Here is a 19,164-nt window from a genome sequence, read left to right as displayed (position 1 = left end):
TTGAGATCCAATCACTCTCCTCTCTTTCTATTCACACAAATGCCATATACCCTTGATAGAAACTGATCGCTGTTTCTATCAGTTTACCCCCAACACCATACATTCTTAAGACCTTCCACAAAGCATTTCTATCAACCTTGTCAGATCCATAAATGCAACATACAAATCCACCTGTTTTTCTAATTATTTCTCACACAAATTCTTTAAATTAAATACCTGATCCACACATCCTCTACCACTTCTGAAACCACAATGCTACTCCCCAGTCTGATGCTCTATACATGCCTTTACTCTCTCAATCAATACACTCCCATATAATTTTCCAGGTACATTCAACAAACTTATGCCTCGTTCAAACACTCATATTTATCCCCTTTGCCTTTATACACTGGCGCCATTCATGCATTCCTCCAATCCTCAGGTACTTCACCAAGATCCATACATACACTGAATATCCTCACCAACCTATCAACAACACAGTCACCCTCTTTCTTGATAAATTCAACAGCAGCACTAACCACTTCTGCCATCTTGGTGAATTTCATCTTCCAAAAGGCTTTTTCCACCTTTTCTCTTTCCACTAAACCACTCTCCCTGTCTCTCTCACTTTGCACACCATCCGAACATAAAAACTTTATCATCAAACACATTCAACAATCCTTCAAAATCCTTTCTCAATATCCTCCTCACTCTGTCACTACTTGTTATCACTTACAAAAGGCCTTTTGTTCTATTTACTGGTGTTCCCCTTTGTTCTTTCCTCTTTCAAATATTATTTACCTCCTTATAAAACATCTTTTCATTTTCCTAAAAGATTAATGATACTCTCTCATGTCAACTATCATCTGCCCTCTTTTTCAATCCCTGCACCTTCCTCTTGACCTCCTGCCACTTTCTCTTATACATCTCCCAGTCATTTGTACTCCTCCATTGTAAGTACTGCTCAAATGCCTCTCTTTTCTCTTTCACCAGCTAGCAACCTCACTTCTTCATCCCATCACTCACTACCCTATCAAATATGCCTGCCTACCAACTTTTGCAGGCCAAATGTCTCTCTTGAACATGCCATAATTGCTTCCCTTAACACCTCCCATTCCTCACCCATTCCCTCACATCATTTGCTCTCATGTGTTGCCATTCTACACTCAATCTCTCCAGGTGTCACTTCACACAACTCTCCTTTCAAAGCTCTCTTACTCTCACCACTATTTTCCCCAACATTATCTCCTCTTTTTCAAAAACTTCTACAAATCTTCACCTTTGCCTCAATAATATAGTGATCATACATCCCACCATCTAACCCTCTCAGCATATTTATATCCAAAAGTCTGTTTTACATGCTTATCAATTAATACATGTTCTAATAATGCCCAATGACAATGTCTCTTACTTAAATAGATATACTTCTGAATATCTTATTTTTTAGCATACAACTCCACAAGCTGTTCACCATCTCCATTCATAACGATGAATCCCCCATGTGCATCAATTATACCCCAATTGCTACGTTACTTACCTTCACATATAAATCACATATCGCTCATACCCGGTCTTGTGCATCAAAGCTGCTGACACAATCACTCAACTGCTCCCAAAACATCCCCTCTTCAGCTCTTTCAACCACACTATTTCCACATATCTCTCTTACCCTCTCATCACTCACCTGATCACACCACCTCACACCACATACTGTCCTGAAACATTTAATTTCCAACATATCCACCCCCTCCATAGAACCCTATCCAGAGCCAATGCCTCATAACCACACAACATTGTTGGAACTACTATTCCTTCAAACATACCCATTCTTGCTCTCCGAGATAACTTTCTCTCCCTCCACACATTCTTCATCTCTCCCAGAACCTTCTCCCCCTCCCCTTCCCCGCAACTCACATCTGCTTCCATGGTTCCATTTACTGCTAATTCCACTACCAGAACTCCAAAACATTTCACTTCCTCCAATTTTTCTCCATTCAAACTTACATCCCAACTAACTTGTCTCTCAACCCTGCTGAACCCGACAACCTTGTTCTCATTTACGCCTACTCTCAACTTTCTCCTTTCACACACTTTTCCAAACTCAGTCACCAACTTCTAGTTTCTCACTCAAATCAGTCACCAGTGCTAGAGACTGAGTATGAATGAATGTGGCCTTTTTTTTCTGTTTTCCTGGTGCTACATTGCTGAAACAGGGTAGCGATGCTGCTTCCTGTGGGATGGGGTAGCACCAGGAATGGATGAAGGCAAGCATGAACATGTACATGTGTGCATGTGTATATGTCTGTGTATGTCTATGTATATGTATGTATATGTGTATGTATGGGTGTTTATGTATATGTATATAAGTAGGAGAGAGGGCCAGTGAGCGTTATTGGATTACGTGTTAACTGATAGGCGCGCGAAAGAGAGACTTTTGGATGTTAATGTGCTGAGAGGTGCAACTGGAGGGATGTCTGATCATTATCTTGTGGAGGCTAAGGTGAAGATTTGTATGGGTTTTCAGTAAAGAAGAGTGAATGTTGGGGTGAAGAGGGTGGTGAGAGTAAGTGAGCTTGGGAAGGAGACTTGTGTGAGGAAGTACCAGGAGAGACTGAGTACAGAATGGAAAAAGGTGAGAACAAAGGAGGTAAGGGGAGTGGGGGAGGAATGGGATGTATTTAGGGAAGCAGTGATGGATTGCACAAAAGATGCTTGTGGCATGAGAAGCGTGGGAGGTGGGTTGATTAGAAAGGGTAGTGAGTGGTGGGATGAAGAAGTAAGATTGTTAGTGAAAGAGAAGAGAGAGGCATTTGGACGATTTTTGCAGAGCAAAAATGCAAATGAGTGGGAGATGTACAAAAGAAAGAGACAGGAGGTCAAGAGAAAGGTGCAAGAGGTGAAAAAGAAGGCAAATGAAAGTTGGGGTGAGAGAGTATCATTAAATTTTAGGGAGAATAAAAAGATGTTCTGGAAGGAGGTAAATAAAGTGCATAAGACAAGGGAGCAAATGGGAACTTCTGTGAAGGGGGCTAATGGGGAGGTGATAACAAGTAGTGGTGATGTGAGAAGGAGATGGAGTGAGTATTTTGAAGGTTTGTTGAATATGTTTGATGATAGAGTGGCAGATATAGGGTGTTTTGGTCGAGGTGGTGTGCAAAGTGAGAGGGTTAGGGAGAATGATTTGGTAAACAGAGAAGAGGTAGGAAAAGCATTGCGGAAGATGAAAGCCGGCAAGGCAGCAGGTTTGGATGGTATTGCAGTGGAATTTATTAAAAAAGGGGGTGACTGTATTGTTGACTGGTTGGTATGGTTATTTAATGTATGTATGATTCATGGTGAGGTGCCTGAGGATTGGCGAAATGCTTGCATACTGCCATTGTACAAAGGCAAAGGGGATAAGAGTGAGTGCTCAAATTACAGAGGTATAAGTTTGTTGAGTATTCCTGGTAAATTATATGGGAGGGTATTGATTGAGAGGGTGAAGGCATGTACAGAGCATCAGATTGGGGAAGAGCAGTGTGGTTTCAGAAGTGGTAGAGGATGTGTGGATCAGGTGTTTGCTTTGAAGAATGTATGTGAGAAATACTTAGAAAAGGAAATGGATTTGTATGTAACATTTATGGATCTGGAGAAGGCATAAGATAGAGTTGATAGAGATGCTTTGTGGAAGGTATTAAGAATATGTGGTGTGGGAGGCAAGTTGTTAGAAGCAGTGAAAAGTTTTTATCGAGGATGTAAGGCATGTGTACGTGTAGGAAGAAAGGAAAGTGATTTGTTCTCGGTGAATGTATGTTTGCGGCAGGGGTGTGTGATGTCTCAATGGTTGTTTAATTTGTTTATGGATGGGGTTGTTAGGGAGGTGAATGCAAGAGTTTTGGAAAGAGGGGCAAGTATGAAGTCTGTTGTGGATGAGAGAGCTTGGGAAGTGAGTCAGTTGTTGTTCGCTGATGATACAGCACTGGTGGCTGATTCATGTGAGAAACTGCAGAAGCTGGTGACTGAGTTTGGTAAAGTGTGTGAAAGAAAAAAGTTAAGAGTAAATGTGAATAAGAGCAAGGTTATCAGGTACAGTAGGGTTGAGGGTCAAGTCAATTGGGAGGTAAGTTTGAATGGAGAAAAACTGAAGGAAGTGAAGTGTTTTAGATATCTGGGAATGGATCTGGCAGCAGATGGCACCATGGAAGCGGAAGTGAATCATAGAGTGGGGGAGGGGGCAAAAATCCTGGGAGCCTTGAAGAATGTGTGGAAGTCGAGAACATTATCTCGGAAAGCAAAAATGGGTATGTTTGAAGGAATAGTGGTTCCAACAATGTTGTATGGTTGCGAGGCGTGGGCTATGGATAGAGTTGTGCGCAGGAGGGTAGATGTGCTGGAAATGAGATGTTTGAGGACAATGTGTGGTGTGAGGTGGTTTGATCGAGTAAGTAATGTTAGGGTAAGAGAGATGTGTGGAAATAAAAAGAGCGTGGTTGAGAGAGCAGAAGAGGGTGTTTTGAAGTGGTTTGGGCACATGGAGAGAATGAGTGAGGAAATATTGACCAAGAGGATATATGTGTCGGAGGTGGAAGGAACGAGGAGAAGTGAGAGACCAAATTGGAGGTGGAAAGATGGAGTGAAAAAGATTTTGAGTGATCGGGGCCTGAACATGCAGGAGGGTGAAAGGCGGGCAAGGAATAGAGTGAATTGGATCGATGTGGTATACCAGGGGTCGACGCGCTGTCAATGGATTGAATCAGGGCATGTGAAGCGTCTGGGGTAAACCATGGAAAGTTCTGTGGGGCCTGGATGTGGAAAGGGAGCTGTGGTTTCAGGCATTATTGCATGACAGCTAGAGACTGAGTGTGAACGAATGGGGACTTTGTTGTCTTTTCCTGGTGCTACTTCGCACACATGAGGGGGGAGGGGGATGTTATTCCATGAGTGGCGAGGTGGCGATGGGAATGAATAAAGGCAGACAGTGTGAATTGTGTGCATGTGTATATATGTATGTGTCTGTGTGTGTATATATATGTGTACATTGAGATGTATGGGTATGTACATTTAAGTGTGTGGACATGTATGTATATACATGTGTATGGGGGTGGGTTGGGCCTTTTCTTTCGTCTGTTTCCTTGCGCTACCTTGCAAATGCGGGAGACAACGACAAAGCAAAATTAATAAATAAATAAAATGTGTATATGAGTGGATGGGCCATTCTTTATCTGTTTCCTGGCACTATCTTGCTGACGTGGGAAACAGCGATTAAGAATAATACAATATAATAAATAATAAATATATATATTGTATACTGGAAGAGATCACAATGAGCGTATGATCAACTAAATTCCATTCTTAACCACAGCGAAATGAAACATGATAAGTTCCCAAGTGCACTTTTAAGTAATGATCACATTGTCTGGGGAGACACAAGAAAGAAATATAACATTGACTTGATGTACAACTAAGAGACGGAGTTAGATGCCTTTTGGTAAACAAGTGACTACCCGAATGGAGGTAAGGTACATTTAATTCTGGCAACATGTGAATCATACACTTTATTATGTGGACAAGAACGGGAAGTTTACAAATCCTATCAACAACAAAGCCATCCAACTTGTATAGGCCTTCACTAATGTTAATGTTGCAATTCTTTGTGAATTCAATAATAGAAGACTTAACATCATTTCTCGTGGTACAAGAGTTAGAGTTAACAACCGAGATGGCATTACTCCAGTCAAAACAATGATCATAATATCAAACATGATTAAGCAAGGCATTTGACTCTTGTACTGTTCTTATACTACATATATGTTGCTTAAGTCTAACAGAAAGATCCTTACCAGTCTGCCCAACATGAAACTTATCACAATTTGCACAAACTACTCTACAGACGCACCTTGCAGAACTTTCTGGTGAGTTCCTGATTAAGGTATTCTTTATAGTATTGTTGATGGTGACGGTAACTTTACACTAAAGGATTTAAACAACATGGGAAGTAAAGTTAAATCATTACTAAAAGGGAAAACTAAAATGATTTCTTTGCCAACTTAAGAGAAATATTGCTAAGTCTTCTATGAACAGAGTTGTGCGCAGGAGGGTGGAGGTGCTGGAAATGAGATGTTTGAGGACAATATGTGGTGTGAGGTGGTTCGATCAAGTAAAGGTAGGTTTACACTTATGCACTTTTGTGTTACGGCCTGGTACCGCGTGGGCCGCACCAATGTCGCCCTAAAGTCGCAGCAAAGTGTGCCCATGACACTGGCGGCATCTGTTACGGTGCGCCAAATCCGTACGGCGCCGCTCAGATTTTAAAACATTTCAAATTTTTGAGCGGTACTGTGCGGCTTGATGACGCCGCACGAAATCGTAAGCGGCATGGCGCGGTGCCTAAACAAACCCCGCAAGAAACCGCATGGTTCTGCGCCACACCGTGCCAAGTATGGCCTTCAGCGGCTTCATGCTATCCGTACGGGAGTGTTACGGCGTGCTGGCATGGCGTCTTGCGGCGCCAGTGCGAGAGTGTTACAACTCTTCATACATGATTCATACATCTTGCGGGGCATGCGGCGTGCGTGCGGGGTCTGTGCGGCGCCTTCCTAGGGGATTGTAGGGAAAGTTGCTGCGTGCCGCCTGGGGAGGTGTACAAAAGGGTCCGGACAGAAAACGGGGCATCATTCGCGCTCTGACAGCCAGACGACACACTTTACCAGCCACTCTCGCTCCACTTTCCCACCCAGATGCCTCGTTGGAAGACTACCCCTATGCCTACCCAGGGGTCCCAGGCCACCCAGCCTGCAGAACCGGAGGAGAGGTCTGAACCCGTGGAAGAGCTGCCCCGTGAGGTCAGCCTATCCAACATCGAGTATCAGGACATCGCAGGCCTGAGTGGTATCGTGCAGCCCAAGAAACGATACCGCCCCAGCAAGAAGGAAATTTTAGACTACAAGTTCACACAAGAGCAGAAGGAGCAGATCGCCGAATTCAAGGAGCACCCTACTTTATACGACAAGCGGGACAAGCAATGGTCGAATCCAAGGGCTAAGGAGGAACTATGGAGGGAACTGGCACGTGAATTCGAAAATTGCACCTTCCAGCAAGTACGCAAGTATATCGAGGCACAGCAAACTGACTTCGGAAAAATAGAGGAACAAGAGCGGGGCGGCAGCACGACAACGGACAACACGGGAGGATGAAGTTATGTCAATGTGGGGATTCCTGGGTGGTCACATCACCCACGAACCGACAATACCAAGCGAGCGGTTCTCACCTGCACCTGACATCACCACACCAACAATGGAAATAGGCGGAGGAGAATCATCCAGTGGTGACATGTCGGGCCTCTCTGTAACTTCGATTCAGCGGAGGAAGCGGCTGCTGAAGAGAGGGGGACCGAGGAGAGGGGAGCAACGTGTTGGCACACCTGATTCGGCTGAAGAAGCAGTCCACTCGCAACTCAGCAGAATTATGGATCGAATGAACCAAATGATATCTGAAGGGCAAAGCAAGAAACAGCGTACCATCAACGTCTTCGTCCAATACATCAGAGAACACCTCGAGTTCATGCCAGAAGAATACCAGCAGCCCTTCTTCAACACAGTCATCACTACGATTCACAAATTGGCGGGCCCCAAAGAAGAAAATGCCACGGAGAAAGCAGCTTTGGCTCGGGGGATGCCCATAAACTTGCCGCAAAATCAAACACCCAAAGGGACGCAGACGGAACCAGTGGCTTTAGCTCCCCAACCGATTCCTACACCATCACAACACCATATATGAAATCCATGTAAACTCCCTAATCTCTCGATAGTTGGTTCACTGTAGCCGAGGTGTCCTGTGTGTAGTCACATCTCAGCATGTCGGCTTGACCTGTTTGTGACTACGTACCTGTGTGGTTCATCTCTACTCCAACCGAGTAGGTACAACTCAATTACAGGTCCACTGATTTTATCTCCTCCCTATGTGCAAATATATCATGTTAGACAATAGTACTTTAAAATCCTAGACATTGTACCACTGAACTATATTAAGCATATGCATTCAAGCACCAACCATCATGAGGAATTTGGCGCCAGAGTGTGAACTTTAATTATTAAAACTTTTATATGTTCTTCCCAATATGCTTTTCATGTATTTTTAGTTTATTATAGGTGCACCAACCATCGAGGGGTATTTGGCGTCAGAATATGAACTTTAAATACTGTATTTATGTTATGACCAATATGCTTTTCATGTTTCTTTCTCATTCCTGTTAAGTTTCAGTTCAATATCTTCCAACACCATTTCATATAAGTCCCAATCATCCATCAAATAATCTCTATCACATTAATATGGCTATCAGACAATACACAAATATGGGAGTATCAAACAATGTTAAATACATCATGAACTTTATTTACAATTATGTACATTCACTGGTTGGGTTTGGTTATATATATTTGGGTGTGTGTCCTGTAGTTGTCAGGAGGAGGTCGTCCTCGAGGAAACACCATTCGCTCTTGCCATTCCACTGCGCCTGCATCCGATGAGTAAACAGTGCCAGGTAATCTCTGACTGCCTTCGCTCGCCGTGTGTAGTTTGGTCCCTTTCTTGCCATGAGTTGTACCATGAGGTTCAGTGACTCCTCCCTCCAAGTACCAGGGACGACATCATGTTGTTGGTCCTCATGGTCGACAACGGTGCGAGCAATTGGGTAGTGTTGCAGTGTCAGGTTATGCATGACACATGCACACATCGTTAGCTTCTTGCAAACAGGGACATCTTGTTGCATCATCCTTCCGAAGATTCGCCATCTCATCTGTAGCAGCCCGAATGCGTTTTCCACCACACGACGAGCGCGAGATAGTCTGTAGCTGTACAGTCGTTCGGTGGGATCTTGTGATTGGTGGGAGTAGGGTTTCATCATCCACATCTTGAGAGCGAAGGCATCGTCGGCGACTATGTAGTAGGGGATGGGTTCGTCGTCGTTGGGCAGAGTTGTGTCATGAGGGAAGTGTGCACGGTTGTTATTAATGGCCCTAGCCAGGGTGCACATCTGCCACGTACCTCCATCCCCAGCGCCTCCTTCTGCACCGACGTCGATGTACAAGAACTTGTAATTTGCATCGGAGAGGGCCATGAGGACGATGCTGTGGAACTTTTTCTAATTGAAGTACAGTGACCCTCCACCTCTGGGTTTCTTGATTGCGACGTGCTTCCCATCCAGGGCTCCCACACAATTGAAGTAGTTCCACTTTGAGGCGAATCGTTGTGCTACGTTCTTCCATTCTTCTGGTGCCTTGGGGCACTTCATCACTTCTGGTTTGTAGCTGTCGATAATGGCATCCCAGACTATCGGGATAAACCGGCATATGGAAGCCTTGGAGACTCTGAAGCTGTATTGGAGATTTGGATAGTCGTTCCAAGTTGCCAGGTGCCGGAGGGTGACCGCCAACTTAAGTCCCATCTCTTGTGCATTCTGCATTCTAGTGTTCTCCTTCTTCAAAATGGGCGTCAGCCTCTCAACCATCTCCTGGAACAATTCTGGGTAGATGCGTAGGAAATTCTTGTGTCCTTCGGTGTCCTCTTTGTTCAATTCTTGTAGCAGCTGGCCGTAGTTTCAATATAATTGTTGCTGTGTCAGCCACTCCCGACTCCATAACCGCCCTGCCATCCTTCCTTCGCAATCGTTCTGGTGGGTGTGGCACTGCAGTACGTCTTCTTCTCCACTCGTAGACGACTTGGACTGCACAAATACAGAGTACAGCTGCCAAAATTCTCTGGGTCTCCTGGGGTGAGAGGCTCTGGATGTCCATACCATATGCTGGCTGGCAAAAGAATGAGGCATGTGCTTGCCAGACCTCTATATATACCCTTGGTTCATATCCGACACGGTTTGGAACGGTGCATGTGCAACAATCATGCATCGTTCCACGTCGTGTCTCGTGCACATGTGCGCTCACTCCGCAACAACACCGCAAGCTACCCGCGACACACTGCAACCACCTGCAAGAGGCCGTGCCATGCCGTATGAAACCGCGCCATCAAAAGCCGCAAACACCGTGCCACCGCCGTGACACTGCACAAGACACCGCAACATTACCGCAACAACACGCCATAACACACCGCACAAAAACAAGGGACGCCGCCCAATAACGGTCATTTTGCCTCATTTTGCCACCTCGCTGGCGTCTTTAGTGCGGCCCACACCATATCAGGCTGTAACACAAAAGTGCGTAAGTGTAAACTTACCTTAAGTAATGTAAGGGTAAGAGAGATGTGTGGATATAAAAAGAGTGTGGTTGAGAGAGCAGAAGAGGGTATTTTGAAATGGTTTGGTCACATGGAGAGAATGAGTGAGGAAAGATTGACCAAGAGGATATATGTGTCAAAGGTGGCGGGAATGTGCAGCAGTTGCAAAAGAGGGCAAATAAGAAGCGGGATGAGCAAATATCGATAAATCTCAGGGAGAATATTATGATTTTTTGGAATGAGGTGAAAATGTGTGAAATACAAGAGAAAAATTTGGAAACACTGGTGACGGTAACATTTACACTAAAGGATTTAAACAACATGGGAAGTAAAGTTAAATCACTAAAATGATTTCTTTGCCAACTTAAGAGAAATATTGTTAAGTCTTTTATGGATAGAGTTGTGCGCAGGAGGGTGGAGGTGCTAGAAATGAGATGTTTGAGGACAATATGTGGTGTGAGGTGGTTTGATCGAGTAAGTAATGTAAGGGTAAGAGAGATGTGTGGAAATAAAAAGAGTGTGGTTGAGAGAGCAGAAGAGGGTGTTTTGAAATGGTTTGGTCACATGGAGAGAATGAGTGAGGAAAGATTGACCAAGAGGATATATGTGTCAGAGGTGGAGGGAACGAGGAGAAGTGGGAGACCAAATTGGAGGTGGAAAGATGGAGTGAAAAAGATTTTGAGTGATCGGGGCCTGAACATGCAGGAGGGTGAAAGGCGTGCAAGGAATAGAGTGAATTGGAACGATGTGGTATACTGGGATCGACATGCTGTCAATGGATTGAACCAGGGCATGTGAAGCATCTGGGGTAAACCATGGAAAGTTGTGTGGGGCCTGGATGTGGAAAGGGAGCTGTGGTTTCGGTGCATTATTACATGACAGCTAGAGACTGAGTGTGAACGAATGGGGCCTTTGTTGTCTTTCCTAGCGCTACCTCGCACACATGAGGGAGAGGGGGTTGTTATTCCATGTGTGGCGAGGTGGCGATGGGAATGAATAAAGGCAGACAGTATGAATTATGTACATGTGTATAAATGTATATGTCTGTGTGTGTATATATATATATGTGTACATTGAGATGTATAGGTATGTATATTTGCGTGTGTGGACGTGTATGTATATACATGTATATGTGGGTGGGTTGGGCCATTCTTTCGTCTGTTTCCTTGCGCTACCTCGCTAACGCGGGAGACAGCGACAAAGCAAAATAAATAAAATATAAATAAATAAGAGATTTATAATGAAAGATCTAATATACTTTAATGGATATACAAGCATACACTGGTAGGTTTTCTGTACATGCTAAAATGATACATGTTTCCATCCCAGTGCATCATGCAATCTAAAAATGGTAACATATCATTATTTTCAAAATCTACATTAAATACTCACCCTATATCCTCTCTTCATCACTATCTGTTACCACTTCCCATTTGTCTTCACCAGTGTTTCCAAATTTTTCTCTTGTATTTCACACATTTTCACATTCCAAAAATCATAATATTCTCCCTGAAATTTATCGATATTTGCTCATCCCAATTCTAATTTGCCCTCTTTTGCAACTGCTGCACATTCCTCTCTTACCTTCCAGCCACTTTCTCTTATACATCTCCCACTCACTGCATTTCATCCCTGTAAATACTGCCCATATACCTTTCTTTTCTCTTTTAATAGCAACTTTAATTCATCCTACCACTCACTAACCTTTTTAAACTGCTCACTTTGCACTTTACGAATGCCTCACACATCTCTCATACATGCCACCACTGCTTTCCAAAATACCTCCCATTCTTCACCCACCCCCTTGCTTCATTTACTCTCACCTTTTGCCACTGTACACACAAAGTGCTCATGGTATCCCTTCACACAAGTCTCTTTCCCATGCTCAATTCTCTCTGCCCTCTTCTCACCCATATCATTTCCTTTTTCAAAAAAACTACAAATATTCACCCTTGCCTCCACAAGGTAATGATCAGACATCCCACCAGCTGCGCCTCTTAACACATTACAATCTAAAAGTTTCTCTTTTGCATGCCTATGAATAAGTATGTGATCCAATAATGCCCAATGACCATCTTTCCTCCTCAATTTAAACTATGTCATTTTTCAAAACACAACTCCACAGGCTGTTCACCATTTCCATTCACAGTTCTGAATACCCAATGCTCCCCCAATATTACCTTCAACTGCAATCTAAATCATCCATTGCTAATAACCTGTCTTGTGCATCAAAAATGCTGACACATCTACTCAGCTGCTTTCAAAACACTTGCCTCTCATGATCTTCCTTCTCATAGCCAAGTGATTAAGCACTAATAATCTCCCATCTCTCACAAACCACTTTAAATCTTACCTGCATTTTTTCAAATACACCTACAACTCCTACTTCAAGCAATAGTGCTACTACTTCCTTAGTTCTTGCCCACATAACAACCCCTGACTTTACTCCTGAGACATCTTACACCATCCTTCCCCTATACCCTTGAAATATGTTTCACTCAGAGCCAGAACATCAGGTTTCTTTTCTAAAACATACCACCTATCTCTCCTTTCTTCTCATATTGTTTATAATGACATTCACACATCCCAGGAGGATGAACACTATCTGCTTGTCTCCTTCATCTGCTCCATCTTTCAGAAACTAAAATACAAGAAGGGGTGGGAGTTTCAACCTTCTGCTCCTGCCCCAATCAGTCACCTTCTATGACAAGCTGGAAATACAGAGGTAGAATTCTTTCTCTGGATTAATTTTTGTCTATTTTTCATTCCTATAGGTTGCCCCAAATCTTGCATCTGTTTTCTTCAATTTATCACAATTTCATATTTTCAAAATAACCCATGCTTATTCATCACTGATTATACCATCATTCTCTCTTTAAGCTACTTTTAAGGTCTCTGATTTGCACAATATTATCTGTATTCTTCTGCTGCACCATGCTTCACATGGAGTCTGTTATGTTTCATTCAAGCATAACACTGTTTCTTGACATAATGTCTAGTTTTCCAAATGACAAATATATTTCAATCACATTCTATTTTTTCTTACATTACACTTCATTATTTGCAACTTCATAAATGTAATATTTCAGCAAGAGCAAGTACTAACCTGTTCACATCAATGATGTCGAAAAGAGCAAGAGGTAACTGGATCAAAGGAAATTTGTAACGGATTACATGTAGTTTCTTATGACAGAGGAAACATTTTGAGCATCTATATGAACTAATCAATACTTTCTAAGCACAATGCTATACATAACCATAATCATGAACTTGTAGTAAAGCTGAGTATAGTATTTACATACATATGTGACATGCACTCTCCAGGTGTGGTTTGTTGGTGCTGGCAAGATTGGTGGCTTCAATCTACAGAAGGATGGTTGAGTGGCCCTTAAACGAGTGCTGCTGAGAGTCTGCTCAGAAGATGTATTGCTCAATATACTTACAGAACCAGAAGGGTCAGTGCTATAGCCCAATGTCTCCATCATTTTTGCTTTTGACTCTTCTGGGCTGGAAAAATGGAGAATCGTAACTTAGAAAATATTCCCATAACCAATACACTGTTTTCTCTTTCCTTTTGTACTTGATCATCATCTACTAAGTTACCAAGGAAGCATGAGAAATTGATGGAGAAAAGGTATGGTTTACCCCAGCCGCTTCACATGCCCTAGTTCAGTATATCAAATAATTCCAGTTCACTCTTCCCCATGCGCACCTTTCATTTTCATATTCATGTTCAGACACTGATCACAAAAATTTTTTCACTCCATCCTTCCACCTCCTATGTAGTACCCTCTTCTCCTTGTTCCCTTCACTTCTGACACAACCATCCTCTTCGTTAACCTTCTGCACCCATTCTCTCCATACATCCAAATACATTCATGGCATTATATTTAGAGAAAAACATTCCAGTTTCAGAACTTGTATTGCTGTGGCTAAGAAACTTCATGTCCTTGACCAATTTAAAAATATTATATGTAATGCATTCCAAATTTCATTACAATAAAACATATTATGCACAGAATGTATTCATATGACTCTATAAGTACCAATGTAAAGAAATACTCACTCACATATGCTATGAATGTAATTTCTTTTTTTAAAACTTGATCAATGTTTCCCAGTTAGTGAGGCAGTGCCAGGGGAGAGAAGAAAGACAAATCCACTCACACACACACAATGGTTCCCAGTGAAGGTCAGTCTGTGGCAGGGGTGTGTGATGTCCCCATGGCTGTTAAATCTGTACATGAATGGGGTGGTTAGAGAGGTAAATGCAAGACTTTTGGAGAGAGGGGCAATGTTGCAGTCTGTGGAGGATGAGAGGTCCTGGAAAGTGAGTCAGTTGTTATTCGCTGATGATACAGCTCTGGTGGCTGATTCAAAAGAGAAACTGCTGAAGTTGGTGACTGAGTTTGGAAAAGTGTGTGAAAGGAGAAAGTTGAAAGTAAATGTGAATAAAAGCAAGGTTATTAGATTTGGTAGGGTTGAGGGACAAGCTAACTGGGATGTAAGTTTGAATGGAGAAAAATTGGAGGAAGTGTTTTAGATATCTGGAAGTGCACTTAGCAGATGGACCTATGGAAGCGGAAGTGAGTTACAGGGTTGGGGAGGGGGCCAAGGTTCTGGGAGCAATGAAGAATGTGTGGAAGGAGAGAACCTTATCTTGGAGTGCTAAAATGGGTACATTTGAAGGAATAGTAGTTCCAACAATATCACATGGGTGTGACACATAGGCTATAGATATGGTTCCAAAGAGGAGGGTGGATGTGTTCGAAATGAAATGTTTGAGGACAATATGTGCTGGAAGGTGGTTTGATCGAGCAAGTAATGAAAGGGTAAGAGGGATGTGCGGAAATAAAAAAAGAGTGTGGTTGAGAAAGCAGAAGAGGGTGTGCTGAAATGGTTGAACATATTGAAATAATGATTGAGGAAAGACTGACAAAGTTGATATATCTGTCAGAAGTGGAGGGGACATGGAGAAGTGAGAGACCAAATTGGAGGTGGAGAGATGAAGTGAAAAAGATTTTGAGTGATCGGGGACTGAACATGCAGGAGGGTGAAAGGCATGCAAGGAATACAGTGAATTGGAATGATGTGGTACACCAGGGTTGACATTCTGTCAATGGATTGAACCAGGGCGTGTGAAGCATCTGGGGTAAACCATGGAAAGTTGTGTGGGGCCTGGATGTGGAAAGGGAGCTGTGGTTTCGGTGCATTATACATGACAGTTAGAGACTGAGTGTGAACAAATGTGGCCTTCATTGTCTTTTCCTAGTGCTACCTCGTGCACATGCGGGGGGAGGGGGTTTTCACTTCATGTGTGGTGGGGTGGCGATGGGAATGAATATGGGCAGACAGTATGAATTATGTGCATGTGTATATAAGAATGGGACAAGAATTAAATGCCTTGTTTAATCATGATAAAAACTATGATCATTGTATTGACTGGAGTATTGCCATCTCAGTAATTAACTCTATTACCAAGAGAAATATCATTAAGTCTTCTGTTATCAAATACACAAAGAATTATAATCTTAATATTAGTGATGGTCTGTACAAATTACATAACTTTATTGTTGATAAAATTTGTAAAATGATAAGTTTATGAACACTCGTTGCATGTTTTGGACAATCACATGTTTACCAAATGGCGTCCTAGCTTCGTCTCTTTGAAGTATATCAACTGACTACATTTCTCTCTTCTGTCTCACTTGATAATGTGAGTATTACACGAAAGTGCACTTGGGAACTGTTTCATTTTCCCCGTGGACTCATAGGAATGCGTATATATGTATATGTCTGTGTGCGTATATATATGTATACGTTGAGATGTATAGGTATGTATATGTGAGTGTGTGGACGTGTATGTATAATCATGCATGTGGGTGGGTTGGGCCACTCTTTCGTCTGTTTCCTTGCACTACCTCGCTAATGCAGGAGACAGCGACAAAGTATAATGAATATGAAAATAAATAATTTTTTATTTATTTATTATACTTTGTCGCTGTCTCCCGCGTTTGCGAGGTAGCGCAAGGAAACAGACGAAAGAAATGGCCCAACCCCCCCCATACACATGTATATACATACGTCCACACACGCAAATATACATACCTACACAGCTTTCCATGGTTTACCCCAGACGCTTCACATGCCTTGATTCAATCCACTGACAGCACGTCAACCCCGGTATACCACATCGCTCCAATTCACTCTATTCCTTGCCCTCCTTTCACCCTCCTGCATGTTCAGGCCCCAATCACACAAAATCTTTTTCACTCCATCTTTCCACCTCCAATTTGGTCTCCCTCTTCTCCTCGTTCCCTCCACCTCCGACACATATATCCTCTTGGTCAATCTTTCCACACTCATTCTCTCCATGTGCCCAAACCACTTCAAAACACCCTCTTCTGCTCTCTCAACCACGCTCTTTTTATTTCCACACATCTCTCTTACCCTTACGTTACTCACTCGATCAAACCACCTCACACCACACATTGTCCTCAAACATCTCATTTCCAGCACATCCACCCTCCTGCGCACAACTCTATCCATAGCCCACGCCTCACAACCATACAACATTGTTGGAACCACTATTCCTTCAAACATACCCATTTTTGCTTTCCGAGATAATGTTCTCGACTTCCACACATTCTTCAAGGCCCCCAGAATTTTCGCCCCCTCCCCCACCCTATGATCCACTTTCGCTTCCATGGTTCCATCCGCTGCCAGATCCACTCCCAGATATCTAAAACACTTCACTTCCTCCAGTTTTTCTCCATTCAAACTCACCTCCCAATTGACTTGACCCTCAACCCTACTGTACCTAATAACCTTGCTCTTATTCACATTTACTCTTAACTTTCTTCTTCCACACACTTTACCAAACTCAGTCACCAGCTTCTGCAGTTTCTCACATGAATCAGCCACCAGCGCTGTATCATCAGCGAACAACAACTGACTCACTTCCCAAGCTCTCTCATCCACAACAGACTTCATACTTGCCCCTCTTTCCAAAACTCTTGCATTCACCTCCCTAACAACCCCATCCATAAACAAATTAAACAACCATGGAGACATCACACACCCCTGCCGCAAACCTACATTCACTGAGAACCAATCACTTTCCTCTCTTCCTACACGTACACATGCCTTACATCCTCGATAAAAACTTTTCACTGCTTCTAACAACTTTCCTCCCACACCATATATTCTTAATACCTTCCACAGAGCATCTCTATCAACTCTATCATATGCCTTCTCCAGATCCATAAATGCTACATACAAATCCATTTGCTTTTCTAAGTATTTCTCACATACATTCTTCAAAGCAAACACCTGATCCACACATCCTCTACCACTTCTGAAACCACACTGCTCTTCCCCAATCTGATGCTCTGTACATGCCTTCACCCTCTCAATCAATACCCTCCCATATAATTTACCAGGAATACTCAACAAACTTATACCTCTGTAATTTGAGCACTCACTCTTATCCCCTTTGCCTTTGTACAATGGCACTATGCACGCATTCCGCCAATCCTCAGGCACCTCACCATGAGTCATACATACATTAAATAACCTTACCAACCAGTCAACAATACAGTCACCCCCTTTTTTAATAAATTCCACTGCAATACCATCCAAACCTGCTGCCTTGCCGGCTTTCATCTTCCGCAAAGCTTTCACTACCTCTTCTCTGTTTACCAAATCATTTTCCCTAACCCTCCCACTTTGCACACCACCTCGACCAAAACACCCTATATCTGCCACTCTATCATCAAACACATTCAACAAACCTTCAAAATACTCACTCCATCTCCTTCTCACATCACCACTACTTGTTATCACCTCCCCATTTGCGCCCTTCACTGAAGTTCCCATTTGCTCCCTTGTCTTACGCACTTTATTTACCTCCTTCCAGAACATCTTTTTATTCTCCCTAAAATTTAATGATACTCTCTCACCCCAACTCTCATTTGCCCTTTTTTTCACCTCTTGCACCTTTCTCTTGACCTCCTGTCTCTTTCTTTTATACATCTCCCACTCAATTGCATTTTTTCCCTGCAAAAATCGTCCAAATGCCTCTCTCTTCTCTTTCACTAAAACTCTTACTTCTTCATCCCACCACTCACTACCCTTTCTAATCAACCCACCTCCCACTCTTCTCATGCCACAAGCATCTTTTGCACAATCCATCACTGATTCCCTAAATACATCCCATTCCTCCCCCACTCCCCTTACTTCCATTGTTCTCACCTTTTTCCATTCTGTACTCAGTCTCTCCTGGTACTTCCTCACACAGGTCTCCTTCCCAAGCTCACTTACTCTCACCACCCTCTTCACCCCAACATTCACTCTTCTTTTCTGAAAACCCATACAAATCTTCACCTTAGCCTCCACAAGATAATGATCAGACATCCCTCCAGTTGCACCTCTCAGCACATTAACATCCAAAAGTCTCTCTTTCGCACGCCTGTCAATTAACACGTAATCCAATAACGCTCTCTGGCCATCTCTCCTACTTACATAAGTATACTTATGTATATCTCGCTTTTTAAACCAGGTATTCCCAATCATCAGTCCTTTTTCAGCACATAAATCTACAAGCTCTTCACCATTTCCATTTACAACACTGAACACCCCATGTATACCAATTATTCCCTCAACTGCCACATTACTCACCTTTGCATTCAAATCACCCATCACTATAACCCGGTCTCGTGCATCAAAACCACTAACACACTCATTCAGCTGCTCCCAAAACACTTGCCTCTCATGCTCTTTCTTCTCATGCCCAGGTGCATATGCACCAATAATCACCCACCTCTCTCCATCAACTTTCAGTTTTACCCATATTAATCGAGAATTTACTTTCTTACATTCTATCACATACTCCCACAACTCCTGTTTCAGGAGTATTGCTACTCCTTCCCTTGCTCTTGTCCTCTCACTGACCCCTGACTTTACTCCCCAGACATTCCC

General features: G+C 42.9%; 1 protein-coding gene across 1 annotated transcript in view; it reads right to left on the bottom strand.

Moving 5' to 3' along the window:
* The window catches only part of spn-E (spindle E), a 504,859-nt gene that overhangs the window by 175,979 nt on the left and 309,716 nt on the right, over positions 1 to 19,164 (bottom strand). Inside the window, exon 11 of the mRNA XM_071660992.1 lies at positions 13,488 to 13,692. Coding sequence (XP_071517093.1) covers positions 13,488 to 13,692 — 205 coding nt within the window. The remainder of the gene's footprint in view (positions 1 to 13,487; positions 13,693 to 19,164) is intronic.

Source organism: Panulirus ornatus, chromosome 73 (genome assembly GCF_036320965.1).
Source record: "Panulirus ornatus isolate Po-2019 chromosome 73, ASM3632096v1, whole genome shotgun sequence".
Taxonomy (NCBI): Eukaryota; Metazoa; Arthropoda; class Malacostraca; order Decapoda; family Palinuridae; genus Panulirus; species Panulirus ornatus.
This window is presented reverse-complemented; position numbering and strand designations above follow the sequence as displayed.